The 19,850-nt window shown below is 43.3% G+C and overlaps 1 protein-coding gene across 1 annotated transcript in view; it reads left to right on the forward strand.

Annotated features, from left to right (window-relative positions):
- Window positions 1–19,850, forward strand: part of Nsf (N-ethylmaleimide sensitive factor, vesicle fusing ATPase) — a 133,728-nt gene that overhangs the window by 21,274 nt on the left and 92,604 nt on the right. Inside the window, exons 2-6 of the mRNA XM_021176539.2 lie at window positions 2,403–2,488; window positions 4,202–4,301; window positions 6,638–6,677; window positions 15,946–16,112; window positions 19,390–19,497. Coding sequence (XP_021032198.1) covers window positions 2,403–2,488; window positions 4,202–4,301; window positions 6,638–6,677; window positions 15,946–16,112; window positions 19,390–19,497 — 501 coding nt within the window. The remainder of the gene's footprint in view (window positions 1–2,402; window positions 2,489–4,201; window positions 4,302–6,637; window positions 6,678–15,945; window positions 16,113–19,389; window positions 19,498–19,850) is intronic.

Consider the following 19,850-nt stretch of genomic DNA (forward strand, 5'->3'; position numbering starts at 1 on the left):
CTTTCAACCCCTCTTTGTTTCATTTTTTGAGACAGGGTTTTTCAGTGCCTTAAGTGGCCTATAACTCACTGTGGTGCCCAGGCTGCCCGGGTGGTTGCAGTCTTCCTGCCTTAGTGTCAAGACGGCTGTGATTACAGATGGGCACAACACCTTAAGCTCTTTTAAATATTTTGTAGTTACCAGTAATCATATATGATCTTGAGAGAGAGAGAGAGAGAGAGAGAGAGAGAGAGAGAGAGAGAGAGAAGAAGAGGAGGAGAGGGTGGAGGGGGAGAGGAGGCGAGGCGAGGCGAAGAGAAAGTGGTTGAGAGCCCTGGATGGTCTTCAGAGGACCAGTCTGGTTCCCAGCACCCATTCTGCATGGCTCACAACCATCTGTGACTCCAGCTACAGGGTCTGACACTGTCTTCTGCCCCCCCAGACACCCACACAGGTGTGCTGTCTATCACACATACATAAAAATAATTTTTAAAGAAGAAAATGATGCTACTTCCTATCTCCATGTGGCGTGTGGGAAAGATTCAGTATTGTAAAGCCCTTGTTAAATAAAAAGGCCTCAGGGACCTCCTGGGGCATCCTGCACACCCCTGGTTCTGACCAACCTGTGTTGGTAATTTACCTGTCAACAGGGCAGCGACTGCCAGTGTTTTCTACACTTCAGGACTTGTCTGCTCTTCTAGGAGAGCAGCTGTGGCACCTGATTAACATTAATACGGTTTTGTGAAGATAAGGCTAGTTAGTTGCATTAACTAGCCCATGCCTTTCAGCAGAAAGAGAAGTTCATCTTGTGTAATGAAACTTAAAATCCTGACAGGATTTGAGGGTTTTTTTTTTAAATGTCATTAGTTCTGGAAAGCTTATCTTCAATAACTATAAAGTAAATAGAAGTACTAATATCAGCTGGGTGCTGGAGGCGCACACCTTTAGTCCCAGTACTTGGAGGCAGAGGCAGGTAGATTTCTGAGAGTTCAAGGCCAGCCTGGTCTGCAGAGCCAGTTCTAGGATAGCCAGGGCTACACACAGAGAAACCCTGTCTTGAAAAACCAAACCAACCAAATAAATAAACAACCCCCCTCAAAACCCAAAGTTTGGTGTGGACATACACACCTGTGATCCCAACACCCCAAGGCCAAGGGAAGAAGGCTCATCATTTTAAGGCCAGCTTGTCTTGAGGGTGTCTCAAATACTCAAAACATGAAAATAAAATTAAAAAAACAAACCCCAAAACTCAACCACATATACAAGAAAAGATTAAAGTTCATTATATCAGTTTGTATTTGGGCAACAAATTTAAGGATGATCAGCTTTGGCTTGAAGTTTGAAGGATAAACACTTCGAACAATGGCTATTGATGTCAGAGCTGGCCCGGAGACTGTAGAGAACAACGGCGTTACTGAATAAAAACCCCCATGAGGCTGGGATACAGTTCCCTTGGTGGAGCGCTTGCCTACCAAGCATGAAGCCCCAGGTTCAATCCCCAGAAGCACCTAAACCAGGCACAGTGGCACACTCCCATAGTGCCAGAACTTCAGGAAGTGGAGGCAAGAGGATTAGAAGTTCAAGGGCAAGCCTAAGTTATATATTGAGTTTGAGGCTAGCCTGAACTATATACCGAGGTGTACCATTATTTAAGAGAATATTTGGCTAGTATGTAACCAAAAAGACCATTGGTTGCTGGTTTTTTGGGGAGCACACCTTATAGTTATTTTTGTTGAGGAATGTTTGGAAGCTTTTTGTGTGTTTTTTTATTTTTTTGAGAACAGGACCTTGCTGTGTAGTCTGGTCTAGCCTCAGACTTTCAGTAATCTTTTTGCCTCAAGCCAGAAGATGATTTCCTTTCATCTATAGGAAATACAACTCGTAGTCACTTGGGGTTTCTTATAAAAAGATGCCTTTTCATAACACCTTTTATCAAATTTACTACTTGACTTTATTGCATTTTATCAGTCATGATTCTTTTCTATGAAAGAGATAGAAAATCAATTCAAATAAGCTTGAGCAGAAGAATATATCGGCTCTAAGCAGTAGTCCGGACTGGCCTCAAGGACTTTAACTTGGTTGTTGGGTCTGTGTTTCCAAGTGTGTATCTGATGTCTGTGGCCTTTGCTTTCTGTAGGGTGCTGTTGATGCCATTTAGAATAGAAAGCCTTTATGCAGTTGTGTGGTAAGGAAGGGTGCCGGGGGACACGGGGGATAGGGGTGAGCGTGGCTGCACACAGGCAGTTACCTGCAGTCACACAGGCCACAGAAAATGAGAGATAGGCAGCTTCCCGAGTGAAGGAGTCAAGATGGAAGGGTGTTTACTGCAGAGTTTGTGGTGATGGAGAGCAATGAGCAGGAGGCATGCGGTGTTCTTTACGGTCGAAACCATGACTTATGTTTCTAATCATTGATTCTTTCAGACTATGCAAGCTGCGAGATGCCCTACTGATGAATTATCTTTAAGCAACTGTGCGGTTGTGAACGAGAAGGATTTCCAGTCTGGCCAGTGAGTAGCTGTCTGACTTGATTCTTTTAACTTGCTAGGTATCGTTTTAGAATATGATTCCAAAGATTCATCTTAGGAAAACTTTTGGAAATTGCCTTTTTTTTTAACTCTTGCCAAGCTGGAAAATGGAGACGAGAGTTGCGTATTTCTGTCATTGCTCTGTCAAACCTTGATAAATGCAGCATATATACGTTATTCATAGACTGTTTAAAAGCTGATTTTCTTAGGCTAGACACACTGGGTATAGGTATCACATAACATGGTTGGTGGTCACCTTGCTTTGAAGCCTTATTGTCCAAGTTTGGATCCCAGTGCTGACAGTCACAAACTGATGGCATTTGCCACTTTTGTGTTCCTGTGTCCCGATCTATAAAATGGGGGAGTTGTGAGGGATAAGTTGCCCTCATTAAAACATTTACAACAGTGCCTGGCATACTCGTGATCCCTTCACAGAGTTTTACTAGTGTGATCACTGTTACTATGGTAATACAAGAGACGCGGAGGCTGAAGGTATACAAAACCCTCACATTTTTAAAAGCACTTTCATCAGTAATTTATCTTAGCTGACTCATGTCACCTACCGACCTTCCAAAGACTGTTGGCAAGGTCAATGCCATCCACGTCATAGGTCTGGGGACCCTGTGGCATCAGCCTCAGCGAGAGAGGGAGGCATATTGAGCATTCTATGCTGTCAAACTGAAGATAAGGCTGATCAGTGAGGGAGTTTGATGACATTCTTTCACACGCGCTGCACTTTCCACTTCAAATGTAGCAGATACATGGGGGCAAACCATTAACACGTGCAGCACTGTGAAAAAGCTGTTTGCTGAAAGACAAGGTGGGTCTGCCTGGCTCCAACAGCTCTGAGGGGCTTGCTCTGCAGCCATTCCCCACCCCCATCTCATTCATATACAGAAATAGTGCCAAACACTTAACAAAAGTCGAAGTTTCTATCCCAAAGGACTCATTGGCTTCCTGGGGTAGACCATTACCATGAGATGGCATACATACATATATATATGTGTGTGTGTGTGTGTGTATATATGTATATATATATGTGTATATATATATGTATATATATATATATGTATATATGTGTGTGTGTGTGTATATATATATATATATTTTTTTTTTGGATAACTTCTGCTAACTTATGAATCGGTTCAGAGTTCTTTGAAGTTGGGCTTCTGTATGGAAGTTGATGTATTTGGGCAAATTTTTTCATTTGTAATATCTGTTTTAAAAACCGCTATCATAATGTTCAGGCTCTGAGAGAGTCTGATGAAAGATTTCATAAGCAACCTTAAAAACTAACAGCTAGCTCATATATATATATATATGTCGTAGCTCTCCTGCCTTTGGTTCTCCTACATTTATTTTATTGGCATATGTGAAATTACCCTCAGAAAAGGGAATTCATCTTCATCATATTTACCAGCAAGGACTTTGAGTCGGTGCTTCAGTTTCCTGTAAACTGGAAGCCTCACGAATCGGATGCTCTCATTGGAACTTGGCTGGATTCTGCTCATGTTGTGTGGGCCTAGATGTCTTTACGTCTGGAAGATATTTTGAGTTACAGGTTTTGGGAGCCCAGTTTGTGGTCTTCTGTCAGGGCTCTCCTATGTGTTGTCTGTGTCCGTCAAACACGAGCATGGGGAGAACACACATAGAAGCCATTTCTCATTGGCACCCTGACTGTGCTCTGTGTTTTAGGCATGTGATGGTGAGGACGTCCCCCAATCACAAGTACATATTTACGCTGAGGACCCATCCGTCAGTGGTTCCAGGATGCATCGCGTTCAGCTTACCTCAGGTAACAAAAATGAGCTCTCCTTAGCAGAAAAGTTGCAGGCGTCAATTCATTTTAAGCAAACATTGCTCTCTAACTGTATTGATTCATATCAAAGAAAACCACCTAGATGTTGCATACAGAATTTAAAGATATATTAGTTTTTGAAAAAAAGCATCAATTTTACTTACTTTGTTTACAGGGAGGGCACTCATGCAACAGTGGAGGTCAGAGAAAAGTTGGCTAGAGTCATGTGGGTCCTGGGCTCAAGTTCATGTCATTGGTTTGATGGCAGACACTTTAGCTTTCTGAACCATTTTACTGACCCTAAAGATACATTTTTAATTTGTCAACTATTTACAGTGATACCTTTATAGTATCTTTAGTTTTTTTCAAGTTAAAAAAAAAAGGCTGAGATATTATCAGTTGGCTGCTAGAAAAAGTGTGATGTTCTTTTAACACCGAGTCCCAGGGTGACACATCATTTATATTATTTATAAAATTGACATCTAATAATAGAGGTTCCATAAGGCTGTGCTGTCCGACCTAACCTGTGGAGAGTAGTTGTCTAGACTACAATCTGGCTTTCTGGGCATCTCTAGAGCTTGGAAGGCATAACTGAGAGCCGATTGTGAGGAGTCCACAGTCATGCTGCCCAGTGCTCACCCCTAGTACCAAAGGTGCCACCTCACACCCAGGACCCACATTCCTAGCAATGTAAATTTTATATTTGTTTCTATAGATTAAAAATTTGGGCTGTACAAGACCCTGGCCCGGTCTCAAAATATAAATGAACTAATTAATTAGTTTAGTTTAATAGTTAATATAGTTTAATAAAACATTTGGACTGTCTAGCTTTGAACAGAGCTCCAGGCTAGCTAGGGCCACAAATTGAGACCCTGTCTCAAAAAACAAAACAGAATCCTCCCAAGATACACTCCAAGCATCGTGGAATGTGATAACTGATTCAGTTCTCAGGACAAACCCTGGATTACCGGTACTATCACCCAAAGACCGTCTTTGCAGGTGAAGTGCAGAATCAATCGCAGTGTAACCAGTTGCTTTGTGTCCCAAAGTCTAGACTGACTAGCACGTTGCTAAATGTCATCTTGGCCAGAGAGAAGGTGCGTTTTATAGAGGGTCTGTTGAGGGTGTGGTCAGAGGAAGAAGTGTGACCCCTGGGAAGGAAACTGGAAAGGGAGCACTCGTTGCTTTCGGTGTAGCATCTTTTACCCATCTGCCCTAGAGCCCACTGTGGTCACACGAGCAGGCAAGCAGTAGGTTTTCAGCCAGAACTCATTTCCCCAGAATTCTGTGGAGCACTATCAGTAATAACTGATTTTAAATCCGATAAGGTAGCCCTGAATTCTTACCTAAATGCATCCTATTCCTGTCTCCTGCCAGTATAGTCAGGACAGGTGACTGGCTCTAAGCACCCAAAAATCCTTTGGCCGGATTGCAGAGAGTAATCCTGACCAGTTCATGGTTTAAGTCCCAGCTAACGTTTCAGTGTGGATCATCTGACCAGTTTTAGTTTAATTTCATGAATTTAATTTGTTTTTGTGGCTATAGCAAATCACACACAGCTAACTGCAGCTGTGCACTAATACAGAACCATCTGCCAGAGGAAGACGGGGAGGTGTATTGTGTTGTACAAAACTTTGCACACTATGGATAGCTTTGCTCTAGAAGGGCACACGGGGCACGGTGACATTCGCTGGGTGGCACATGCTAATCCTAAGAGAGGAGGCAGAAAGATCTCTGGTTATAAGGCCAGCCTGGGCTGCATAGTCAAGCTTTGTATATTTTCTATAAGATGTAATCTACATTCATTTTTGGGTAAAAAGGAACCCCAATTTGGTTAGTTTAAAATAATAGAAAATCTAAGCTATAATAAAAAGAATACAAAAATGGGTGAAAATTGAAAAGTATTATTCTCTCATGAATAATACTTTTCATGTATTCTGAAAGCTGGCAGCTCGCAAAGGCAGCATAGAGCTAGCTGCCTCCGAGGGCTCCAGGAGGGCTGGCTGTGCGCAGCCGATGGGGTGTTGGCAGTCAGTGGCCGGCATCACTTCATTTCTACCTCTGTTATCACATGGCGTTCTTGCATCTCCAGTAACGTTGGCTTAGGGCTTATCCTAATGCAGCCTGCAAAGACCCTGATTATAGATGCAGTTAATCACACATCCAGGAGCTAAAAACTGGCATTTTGGGTGTGTGTGTGGGGGGGGTCACAGTTCCGCACATAACAACATACTGTGTCTTGGTTTTACAGTCTTTCTGAAGTTCATAGCTATCCATTTTTTTTTCATTTCTCTGATACTGACTTGATTTTAACTGTCCTTTTTACTTTATAGCGAAAATGGGCTGGACTTTCTATTGGGCAGGACATAGAAGGTAGGTATTATTATTATTTTTGTAGCTATCTAAAGCTGATTTTTTGTATTATTCTCAGTTACTGAGATCTCTATAATTATTGATTATTGGACTTTAAACATTGATTACCAGTGACAGCTGTGCAAACAGAGAGGCATTGTGTGTTGTGTAGGCTTTCCTCCTTTCCCAGTAAAGTATGTCCTAGAATAACTACAGTTCATCAGATTTTACGTGGTAGTTGGAGCTGGAATTCAAACCCTCATATGTATGTGGCAAACATTTCACTGTCTGAGCTATCTCCATGTCCCCTGATAATTTAATTTTTATCTTTAAAAAAAAAATCTTGGCCAGGCGTGGTGGCCCTGGCTATCCTGGAACTCACTCTGTAGACCAGGCTGGCCTCGAACTCAGAAATCTGCCTGCCTCTGCCTCCCGAGTGTTGGGGTTAAAGATGAGCGCCACCACGCCTGGCTCACCTTCACAGAATCTTAATAAATTCATCTGAACATATTCTCTCTTGAGTAGTTTGCTAAACTCATTGCTTGTCTTGTATTTATGTCTGTTCTAAGTTTTGGTGTTCTGATTTAGTCTTGAGGGGGCCGGGATATACATAGCCCAGTGAGAGTTTGCCTCGTGTATTGGTTTGCTCTCTGTTGCTGTGATAAAGATCATGACCAAAAGCAACTTGGGGAGGGCAGGGTTCATTTGGCTTATGTGTCCTGATGGGAGCCAAGACTGAAGAGAGTCAAGCAGAGGAGGCAGAGCAGAGGCCGTAGAGGAAGACTGCTTATAAAGTGTTACACAACCCAGGATCAACTGCGGGTGTGACACTGCCCAGAGTGGGATGAATCATTAATTAAGAAAATGCCCCCACTGATTTGCCTCCAGACTCATCTAATAGAGGCACTTCCCAGTCGAGGTTCCCTCTTCCCAGTTACTCTAATTTATGTCAAGTTGACAAAAACTAATTGGCACACCTAACATGCATGTGTACACAACCCTAGATTGGATCCCCAGATCATAAAAAACAAACAAGAAAACCCCAAATCACGGGCTGGAAAGATGGCTTAGTGCTCACGAATCCAGGAGAATCAGGAATTCCGATCCCCGGCATCCACATAAATGTCGCCTGGGTGCGGTAGCCTACTAATGACCTCAGCATTCGGGAGGCAGAGATAGTATCCCTAGATCAAGCTGGCTAGGGTATTCTGATCGGCAGAATCAGTAAATCAATGAAAGAAGGTCTCTACATGTATGTGCATGCACATGCTCCCCTTCCCCCCAGGACATACACTGTACCCAGACACATACACATAGGCGCACATACATACGCATGCAAATCAACAACAACAACAAAAGATTTGTCTAAGGATAGATAATTTAAACTAATTTAAATTTAAATGTGGATTTAGGGTGTGTGTGTATTTTCAATTTCATGGATATTTGGGAAAGACAAATAGTAGTATTTTGTTACATGTTTCTTTCTTTTTATAGTGACTTTGTAAGCAAGTGTCTTTCTCATGGTTTTGTAGATAAGATTATTAGTCTAGGACGTTCTTTTCCGTGACTGTGGAGAAGTGCAATCTTTACTGTAGATAATTTGGTATGAAGTAGAAGAGGAAGTAGAGAGGTTGGTTGGCATGGCCTGTTTCTCTGTTGTTTTTGTATGGTCCTTAATTTTCTTTCCTAATTGCCTCCCCCCCCCCCCAACTGCCACACTTCTCAAAGTACTATCCTTTATTTATCTGAGTTTTCAAAAATAATTGATCTTGGGCCTGAGGGCTGGCTCAGTGGATAAGGGCACTGGCTACTCTTCCAGAGGACCCGGGGTTTAATTCCCAATACCCAGGTAGAGGTTTACAGCCCTCTGTAATCCCAGTTCCAGGGGATCTAATGTCCTCTTCTGTCCCCCAAAGGCTCTGCATGCACTGATGCCTGACCATACATAAAGACAAAACATCCATGTATATTAAACAGTCGGGTTAGAAAAATGTTTCAGCTGTTCAAGGCTAAGCTCACAACCAAAACATTGATTAAAAAAGGAAAAAGAGCCGGGCGTGGTGGCGTACGCCTTTAATCCCAGCACTCGGGAGGCAGAGGCAGGCAGATTTCTGAGTTCGAGGCCAGCCTGGTCTACAAAGTGAGTTCCAGGACAGCCATATAGAGAAACCCTGTCTCGAAAAAAAAAAAAAAAAAAACCAAACAAAAACAAAAAAGGAAAAAGATTGATGTTGTTACCTCTTTTTTTTTTTTTAATTTATTTATTATTATACATAAGTACACTGTAGCTGACTTAAGACAAACCAGAAGAGGGCGCCAGATCTCATTACAGATGGTTGTGAACCACCAGGTGGTTGCTGGGATTTGAACTCGACCTTCGGAAAAGCAGTCAGTACTCTTACCCACTGAGCCATCTCACCAACCCTGTTGTTGCTACCTCTAGTCTTATTTATTTTTCAAGTGATTTCTCTGTTCCTGGAGTTGTAGATTGCCACAGCCTATGTTTGTTTTCTCTATCTTGAGGTAGTCTCACTACACAGCTCTAGCTAGATGGAATTCACTGTGTAGACCAGGCTGGCCTCCAATTCAGTGGTCTTCTTACGTTTGTCTTTCAAGTGCTGGGATTAGAGTTGTGCACCACCATACCTGGCTGAATTCCAGGTCTTTGCTTTACTGCTGCTCGATGCTCGGCTTACCTTTGGGAGGTGATTTTCCCTAGGCTTTGTCTGTGATCATCCCCCCCGCCCCCCCACACACACACCCTCCTTTTCTGCAGTGAGAGCTCTGTATGCTCATACCACTTTTCAAATGATTCCGTTCCCATGGTGTTCTGGGACCGCTGCCGGGGGACTGTGTGTTGTCCTCGTTGCTGTCACGGGGCCACCGTTATCTCTCAGCCCAGTGACTCTGAAGACATTCTCAGATGTAGTAGCTTTAAGCTGGATCAAAGGCGATAATATTTGAGAGAAGTTGGGATAAAATGCCAGCCAGCACATTGTTCACTGCTCTCAGAAAAGTGACGGCAAAGGACTAGGAGAGAATCCCAGGGGGAGTGTCTGCCCAGAAACACACCAATTTACTTCTTCCCCCTGAGTCGGAGGGAAGGCTGGCTCTGAGCTTACCTTCAGTAACTTACTTTGTTCCCCCTGAGTTGGAGGGGAGGCCGGCACAGAGCTTACCTTCAGTTGGCCCTTTGTTCAACATGGAAGCAAATAAGAGTGCTGAGAAAAGCCGGAGTGAGGATGGAAGTCCTTGGTTTCGACCGGGGCATTTGATAGAGAGGGATGCACAGTTAGAGCTTTCCAGAAGAGCCTGAAAGGGTTACCTGGATGGTCTATCTTTAGAAACGGTTTCACAGGCTTTGGGGGAATCTGATTCACGTGAGGGTGTTTTTAACAGCCACCTTTAAGCCGTTCTTCTCAGTCACATTTTAGGAGACACTGACCTAAGTGATTCCCTTCTCCATCTCACCTGAAGCATAGCATAGAGCTGGGAGAGCAGAAGAGTTAGCGCCAAAGTGAAGTAGGTCAGCGCGAGAGGCCAGGGTTCCCTGTTTGCACAGATGAAAGTGACTACCTTGCGAAATATTTAATGAGGCAGTGTGTTTGAATTTAGGGCAAGTTTCTAATTTCTTTAAATTCATTTGTTTAAATAAGAGAGCAAGAGCGTCTTTAAATCTAACTTTTGAAAGATTTAGTGTGTGTGTGTGTGTGTGTGTGTGTGCACCTGCATGACTTTGTAAGTTTATGTTCATCTACACACATGCTAGTGCCTCCAGAGGTTAGGGGCATTAGATCCCTTGGAACTGGAATTCCAAGCAGTTGTCAGCTGCCCTGTTTAGATGCTAGGAACTGAACCCGGGTATATGCTCTTAACTTCTGGGATGTCTCTCCGGCCCTTAATTTTAACTTTTAATATATATATATATATTTTTTTTTTTTTTCTCTATTTGAAAAGGTGTATGTGGTGGCTCGGTTGCCAATGCCTCCCACTGGTTCATATATTCCAGTGCTTGGTCCCCAGTTGGTGGAACTGTTGAGGAAGGATTAAAAGGCGTGGCTTTGTTAAAGAAGGCATGTTACTGGGGGCTAACCTTGAGGTTTCAAAAGCCCATGCTAATCCAGTTAACCTATCTCTCTGCCTCATGTTTATGGATCAGAACGTAAGCCTGGTACTGTCCAAGGTCTTACCTGCTTTCCTGCGTCTGTGTTCTCTGCTGTGATGGTCATGGATGCTAATCCTCTGGAGCTGTGAGCCCCCAAATTAAATGCTTTCTTCTCTAAGTTGTCTTGGCCATGGTGTCTTATTATAGCAACAAAGCGGTAACCAAGACTGTGTACTGCAAACTTTCATGGGTTAAAAAGTGTATCTTATGGCTGACCATATGTTACAAAACCAGTTTTCTTCTACTAGAAATGGCTTTCTTGTCTCCATTCAGAGCTTTAGAGAGGTGAACTCTCTAAAGGGGACTTTCTGGCTCAAACTATAAGTGAAGTGACTGGGCTGGACTAAGGCAGGTGGGGCAGATGTCTGAAGGATACACTGGGGCCTGGCTGATGGGGAGAGTGTGGAGGCTGATTGTCAGCATCAGTGTGACACAGCTGTGCTTTGGAGAAATGGCATTTGAAAAACTCTAGAGTGGAAGTTCTGTCTGTGACACTTTATAGGTAAAAGGTCATTTCAGTGTGAGTGTCTTCTGGAAGGATTACCTAGTGTGTCTTTCTGTCTGACAGAGTCATACTTTATCAGACTTGAATTCACCTTCCTTGACATGTTTTCTACACCTCCTATGATTGAAAGGCCTAAGCATATCCAAAAATGTTGTTTATAACTTAGCTTTTGCTTATAAAAGTCACTTAAGATATATTTTATGTATATGAATGTTTTGTCAGCATGCATTGGATTCCCTGGTCCTCTGCAAGAACAGCCAGTGCTCTCAAGTGCAGAGCCATCTCTCCAGACTTGACAAAGTCACTTGATGTAATATACTACTACTATTATAAAATAATATTTTAAAAATTTAACACGTGCTTTGTTCTTGTGTGGAACCTTCAGCCATTTTGGGACTGGCCATGGTCCTGACCTTGCAGGATACTGTCCATGGTGCTGACCGCAGTCTCGGACATTGTAGCTGCTTGGTTTGCTATTTAGGAGCAGGACCTTAAACTAAATGCATTTAATAACTACAGTTTAGTCATGCTATTTTAGTATACTCACTAGTAGATGTCAAATTGAAGATGGTGCACATGTGTTATATATGTATAGCACATATGTTATGTATGTATAGCACATATGTGTTATACTGCCTTGGATTGTTTAATCCACAGAATAGTATCATAGTGTACAAAACCTTATGAAGTATATTTTCTCATTAACTATTTTATCTATTTTCACTAAATTAGATCAAGTTTTTATTTTAATAAAATTGGTATACAGTGTTCCATGTTGTGAGTTTACTGGATTTTGTTCCCTGTTCCTTTACTGATCAGTGTTTCTTGGTGCTTGGCCATTGATGGTGCTCTAGTGGGTCTCCCTATGGATCTCTCTTTAGACAAATGTTGACGAGTGCCTGGGGCAGGTACATGTAATAGAATTGCTGATACACCCATTCTCTCCATGTTTCAAACTAGAAGCATTTTACTACATGGAAAGCAATTTCTCTTGTTCATAAAAGTTACTGAGCTTTTAACTATGTCCTACAGTTGCTAGGCAATGTGACAAGAAGACAGAACATCAGAGGGGGAGGCAAGAGAGTATGCTAAAACTTCAGGCCCAAACTATTCTTTCATCTTTAGTACATCTCCCAGTCCTGGCTGGGTCTCTGTTATTTTGTTTTTGAAATATTTAAAATGCCTTTGCCCCATTTAAGATGCCAAGTGAAAGGATAAAAATGTGATTTACACAAGCAATCTTACTCAGAGAATTGCAGGAAGTCTTTGTACACAAATCAAGTGGCCGTAATCTATGGAGTAAGTTTAGAGAACTTGAAGTTTTCCTGATCACTAAGACTTACCTAATCCAGTCTTCTTGATGACGACGCACATGACAGTTGAAAGCACAGAGAGATTAAATGATTTATTTAGGTTCCAGAAGGATCTGTTGATACAGACTAAGAATTCCTTTGAAGAGAACATCTTTGTAACCCGCTGAAATCTCAGACATGAATAATGGTGAGTTATTGGAAAGCCATACAGTGAGTTTTTTGTCCAGTTTTTACTTGACCAGTGTAATTTGTGAATGGACCATACCCCTTGTCCAAAATTAATTGTAAAAATCCATGTTTTGTATGTTTTTAAGATTAACTTTTTGAAGCTGGAAAGATGGCTCAGCACTTAAGAGCTTTTCTTGCTCTTGCAGAGAACCTGAGCTTGGTTTCCAGAACTCACTTCTGGCCACTCACAGCTGCCTAGGACCCCAGCTCTAGGGTATCTGATACCGCTGGCCTCTGGTGCACTCACGCACGCACACACACACACAAACACACACACACACACACACGATAAAATAAATCTTAGAGAGTTTGTTTTTTTCTTCTTTGATAGTTTCATACATGTATATACGTTTTTGTCATGGTTGTCCTCCTAGTGTCCTCTTGTGCCCCCCCCCCCCACTATTCCCCGGCACTACTTCTGCTTTTATGTCTTTGTGTGCGCGAGTGCAAGTGCGCATGTGTCCCGAGTTTACTTAGGCCTGTTTGCATGAGTATGGGTGGGAAGTTATTTACTGGAGCATGGGCAATTTATCCATGGCTATACCACTGGAGAAAATGATACCTTTCTCCAGATATCATTAACTATCCATAGTCCCTCTAGGAAGGGGTGTGGCCCTGAGCACCCTCCCCTCTCCCATGATGAAAAGCTGACAGGTCCAATCTTATGCAGCCCGTATGTGGATAACAGATTGGTGTGTTAATGTCGATTTGGCTCTAAGGATTGAACTCGGGTTATCAGACCTAGCAGTGAGCACCGCTAGCCCACTGAACCATCATGCTAGCCCAGATGTTGTTCTGCCATGCCCCTCTACATCCTCAAAGCTCTTTCATTCTTTGCACTCCATCCTCTTGGGGGGGGGGTGAATCCTAAAGACTGTCTTATGTTTAGCTATGAGTATGTGTGTGGGTGTGTACGTGTAAGAGAAGGTGCCAGTAGAGACACATTTGATCCCCTGGAGCTGGGGTTACAGATAGTTGTGAATCACCCAATATGGGGTAGGGACTTGAGTTCGAGTGATCTGGAAAAGCAGATAGCTTAGCTGCTTAGCCCCTTCTCCAGCTCCTTTATCACCTGTCATATGAGTACTATAGAAACATGTACTTGGGGAATGGAAACAAGACAATTGCAGGGTTGGTTAAAGGCCTTTTCTTGGGGATTTGGTCTGTGGTCTAGAGTACTGTCTGTCTTCTGTGTATACATTTCAATCATGAGGTCTAGAGGAGAGCTTAGATCTTTTAAAACATGTGAGAGAACATGTTTAAATACTTTTTATATTTTAAAAAGTTGTTCTTTTTTATTTCTTTTATGCATACGGGTGTTTTGCTTACATGTATATCTGTGTGCCTGGTGCCCATGGAGGCTGGAAGAGGCTACCGATCCTCTGACAGACACTGGGTTTCATGGTTGTGAGCCACCATGTGGGTGCTGGGGATTGAACCTAGGTCCTTTTAGAAGAGCAACAAGTGCTTTTTTAAATTTGTTTGTTTTTTATTCTTTTGTTTTTTGAGACTGAGTTTCTCTGTGTATCCCTGGCTGTCCTGGAATTCACTCTGTAGACCAGGCTGGCTTCGAACTCAGAAATCCACTACCTCTGCGTCCCAAGTGCTAGGATTAAAGGCGTGCGCCACCACTTCCTGGCGCAACAAGTGCTCTTAATCACTAAGATATCTCCCAGTCCCTCCATTGGATTTTATGGATTTTATCCATAAACTTTTTAACTTTTTGTTCATGCTTAGCTGATTTTTTTTTCATCTTTAAGAACAAACTCTTCCTCTAAAGTGTTTTCCACAATTGTAGAATGTCTAAATTTCACATTTAACCAATTATATTGTATAATCACTCTACCAAGCACATCTAGTACTAACAGATTAGAATGAGCACAACTAACCTATGGCATGTAGCAGCCCCAGAGCCTAGGGCCCTGCAGGCTGGGAGCATTGGGCTGGGCACAGCTGAGTCAGCCCAGGGGCAACTGCTCACAAGCACTTGCGCTGTGTGGTTAGAGGCCTCATCATGAGACACAAGTACGTGTGTACAGTAGCTCTGCTGCTGGGCAGGGTGGGCTCCCACTTACTCGCATGATCAAGTTGCCCTGTTGGGGAAAGTCAAATATAACAGTGTCTTTGGGATTTCCTGGGTGCTTTTTAGCTCCTCCTGGTGCTTCCAGGATTGTATGCTGCAGTGTGATATGTTTCGCTTTAAAAGTTTGTTTAGAAAGCAGGCCTTATTAACACATACAAGCTGATTTTTAAAAATCAGCCTTTTTTTTTTAATCCCTGAAAAATGCTTCTGTACAATGTATCATCGAGAAATCTTTTAATGCTCATTTCTATCAATATGATATGTAAACTTTCTATCGTACAGCTAAGCATTGGGGCTGAATAGCTATTATATAATATAAAATTATATGTAATGTTTTAATGTCTAAGTTTATGACATTATGGCCTAAACAAGTAGTTTAAAGCTCTTCCCAAGGCTTACGTAGGGGTGTTCTTACTCAGAGCTTTACATATGCCGGTCTTGTGTGTTGTAGGCGAATGGCGGGTGCTCAGTAAACACACTTGCAGTGTTACAAAGAAGCATAAGTTAGAGCTTACACTACAGGAAACTAACCCCTGGAAACACCGTTTCTCAGGTGCCGCCCCCACCCCACCCCGTTTATTACTTCCTCTTGCCGACCCTCTTAGAGTGAGGAATCTGCCCACCTCTCTCATGGGAGCAAATTCTTAGATTACTCAAAAGTCATCTATGGTAACCACAGGCTGTGCCAAACCCACTGAGGCCACCCACGCTGTCACATTGTCCTCTGTTAAATCAGGAGGAGGGCGGTGCAAGGACTGTGAAGAGGGATGTGATTTTTTTCTTTTCTTTTCTTTTCTTTCCCATGGAGAGATGAGGGGTCAAAGGTGAGGGAGAGTATCATTTAATATTTTCTCCTTAATACAGGTGAGCAAGGAAGTCTCTGACTGAATTTTTAAGTGTGTGCCTATGTGTTCCTCCGGGGAAGCCCGAGTGGAGCTCAGTTGAGCTCGTTGTAACTAGAAACGTTATGTCTGTGTCCCTGTGGTTCCTCCTAGTTTCCTTGTATTCGTTTGACAAAGCCAAGCAGTGCATCGGCACAATGACCATTGAGATCGACTTCCTGCAGAAGAAGAACATCGACTCCAACCCTTACGACACCGACAAGATGGCCGCTGAGTTCATCCAGCAGTTCAACAACCAGGCCTTCTCAGTGGGGCAGCAGGTAGGCCCAGCCGCTCACTCCTTCCCTTTGTAGACACTGAGTGCCGATGCCCAGGATTCTGCTTTGGAAGAGCCAAGAGGAGGAGCTTTTCCTAGGAGAAAGAAGTTCCATGCAGACTGAAGGAGTGAGTTTGCAGAACCACCTGTAGGAGTCTGTTCAGAAAAGCCCTCACAGCTTTAGGAGGCCAGAGAGATGGCTCAGCAGTTAAGATGGCTGCTCTTCTGCAGGATCCAAGTTCAGTGCCCGGCACGCACTTGGGGCAACTCACAACTGCTGGGTACCTCCAGCTTCAGATCCAGCGCTCTCTTCCGGCCGGCCCCCAAGGGGCCGCACATGACACACGTACACATAGACATGAACATTTTTCAAAAAGTCGTTGACACTGTGTTAAGATGTCCTGTATTGTCACAGCAGGTTTTCTCCCTGCAAATTTGGGAACCTGATAGAGATGGCATAGTCTGAAATGGTTTCATTTTTCTCATCGTGGGACATGAGATTTGTTTCTGGGAAGTCTTCCTCTGTGACTAGTATGTTTTTGTAGAAAGCAGAAGGTAGGGCTGGGGAGATAGCTCATAAGTCAGTAACGTGCCTGCCGAGCAAGCATGAAGACCTGAGTTTGACCCCCAGCAGCCAGGCAGAAAGCCAGAAGTGGTCCAGTATTTGTGCTTGTAGTTCTACAGCCGGGAAGGCAGAGACAGGAGCCCTTGAGGCCCCAGGCCAGCTGGTGTAACCCAAACTGGTGAGCTCCAGGCTCAGTGAGAAACCCTGGCTCAAAAATAAGCGGGCTGAGGGATACTGTGGGAACCAGTGCAGGAACAATGCCTGCGGTTCATCTCTCGCTGGCGTCTGCACATGTGTTGTATGCACACCTGCATGGTGGAGGGTGGTCTTCCAGAGATTTTTAAGAAAATTAAGTATATATAAATCAAGTTCATTGCCGTGTCTCTGAGCCTTAGTGTCACTGGAAACTCTCGGCAGCCAGTGTTAACCAGCACTGCCTCTTTTTACACTTGAGTTACTATCAGATGATGGATATCCTAGGAAAAACATTCTCTTAAACATAAAGTATGCTTAGCTGTTAGAGTGCTGCCCAGCATGCATGAAACCCTCATCCACCACTAGGTCTAATACCAAAGAAAACCAGGTATGGTGGGTGTCTGTAATCCCAGCACCAGGGCATTTGAGGCAGGAAGATCAGGAGTTGAAGGTTATCCATGCTCAGTTACAAAGGAAGTCTAAGACCAGCCAGGGTTACACCAGACCTTGTCTCCAAAGAATTAAAAAGAAAGTGTGAAGCCACACATTGTATGGCACCCTGACTGCTAGAGCAGATGTGAGCGTCTGGCCGTCCGCAGTAAAGCGATTTGCAGAAATGGGCTACCACCCCCTTTTTTTGCCATTGCAGTTTTTCATCTTAGAAAGTGATTTTACTTTAAATGGATACATTTAACTTTTTGTCCTCTAATCTCTACAATGGCAAATCTCAGTAAATGCATTCCACCTAAGCTCCCTGGGTCCTCAAATGTTTAAAAGTAAATAGCAGATCCTGGGAGCAAGGCGTCTGGCATTGCCAAGTGCCCGCACTGCCATGGCTAAGGCTATGTCTATGTTGCCCTGAGGTCTCTGTCTCAGGAGATGACTAGAGAGAGAGCAGCAGTGGACGGCAGGAGCATCGGAGTGGACGTAGTGCCACTTTTAAGTTTTCCTGATAAATCTAAAGGATAGTAGTCTAAAGTATTCATGTATTATGATATTAAACTTTTACAGGCAGAACCTGAACTGCTGATGTACAGGAACAAAATACAGTGTGTTTTAAAAGAAAGCCTAGCAATTAGCTGAGTGTAGTGGCACACACCTTTAATCCCAGCACTGGGGGGCAGAAGCAAGTGGATCTCTGTGAGTTCCAGGCCAGCCTGGTCTACATAATGAGACCCTGTCTCAAAAAGAAAGAAAGAAACAAACAAACCAAAAAAAAAAAAAAAAAGCAAAACAAATAAAAAAACCAAACAAACTAAACAAAGAAGAAAAAAATTAAATAAGAAGAAAGCATTAGAATTAAAATGAACCTGGCTTCCTCCCGGATGAAGAAGTTTGGGTCCAGAGAAGATAAATCATGTGCCCATGGATGCACAGCTAGGGACTTAGATAAGAGTCAAATAAATACTTAATAGCATAAAGAATATCCCAGTCACTATTTTTGGCCTGGCAGATCAGCAGGGAACAGAGAAGATGCTGTTTCTGGTGCTGTAGAACTTTCTAGCTGAACCAGCAGGAAGATGTGAGCCCCGTGCTCTCAGGTGGAGGGACCCCGGGGCTGTGCTCGAGCCGCTACCGCCTGCCTTGGGTCGTCCAGAAGGCTCCTCGATGCCCACCAGCTGCATTCGTTGACTACTGTCCATTGCTGTTGGGGTGTTGTTGTTTGGGGTTTTATTTTTGTTTTTGTTTTATTGGCTGTGCTATATTCCTTCTGGATTCCTGGAAATTTTGAGCCTATTTGTATTCAGCTTGTGAGTTTTACCGTTTGACTTTAGCTTTGGTACTTAATTGAAACTCTTTGATGTTTGTAATAATTAAAAACCCAATAAGATGTAGATATCCATAAGACCATGAAAGAAACTACTTGTGTGTATGTATATATACATACCTATCTGACCCAACCAAGAGACCGTTCCTGGCAGCAGTTGTATGGCAGAGTATTTACTGTGACATCTCAACCCATAGAGGAGGCCCAGCTTGTAGAAGGCACTCTGCAGCTACTTGGTAAATGAACTCTTGGGTTTGCAAGGCTCTCTGTGCTTGTGTGGCTGGCATTTTGTATTATTTATATGAAGGGCTGATTCAGCACTGTCATTTACTGTGTCTGAACCCTGTTGTATAGTCTGTTTCTGGATCTCAGCCGTTTTTGTTGTTTTGAGACTAGATCTCTCTGTGTAACTTAGACTGTCTCCTCTACAGACCAGGCTGGCCTCGAGCTTGCAGAGACCCTCCTGCTTCTGCCTCCCGAGTGCTGGGATTCAAGGTCTGCACCATTACTGCCCTGCTGGATCTCGGTTTTCTTACTAGTAGTTTCCCAAAGTGTTTGTGAGTGTCGATTGAGTCACCTCCCATCATACTAACACACAAGTTTCCTTTTCCTGTCACTGGGTCTGTGATGGTGTGACTGTGGAGTTGACCAAAGAAGGACATTCAAAAGAAAACTGCTTTTTCACCTTTGGATGATGTAGTAGAAAGCCATTGTACCATGGGCCAACCTTCCTTCCCTTCCTTCTCTCTACAGCTTGTCTTTAGCTTCAATGATAAGCTCTTTGGATTACTGGTGAAGGACATTGAAGCCATGGATCCCAGCATCCTGAAGGGAGAGCCTGCATCAGGCAAAAGGCAGAAGGTAAGCCTTTTTCCTGGTCTCCGTTAGGCAATCTTTTTGACATGACTTGCACGGGCTGATATGTTTCTGACTATTCGCCTGGGGTAGCTTTCAATACTGTGTGTTCTCCCTCTGAGTTCCTCACTCCTGCTGTAGCCAGTGTTGCTACTGGAATAGAAACTAAAGACACCTAACCGCAGATCTACTAATCTGCACTAGCCGAACACCGTCATCTAGTAGATGTCAGAGCCTGGCTGTGAAGACGCAGACCTTGCCATGGCGGGATTGTGCGAGGTGGCTGTGAGGAAAGCAGACGTAACTCAGATGACTGGTTGCAGTGTTTGCTTTGTACTGACAAACTTAATAGCCTTGCT

The sequence above is a fragment of the Mus caroli genome, unplaced genomic scaffold, assembly GCF_978045245.1.
Source record: "Mus caroli unplaced genomic scaffold, Mus_caroli_1 scaffold_13, whole genome shotgun sequence".
In the NCBI taxonomy this organism is placed as follows: Eukaryota; Metazoa; Chordata; class Mammalia; order Rodentia; family Muridae; genus Mus; species Mus caroli.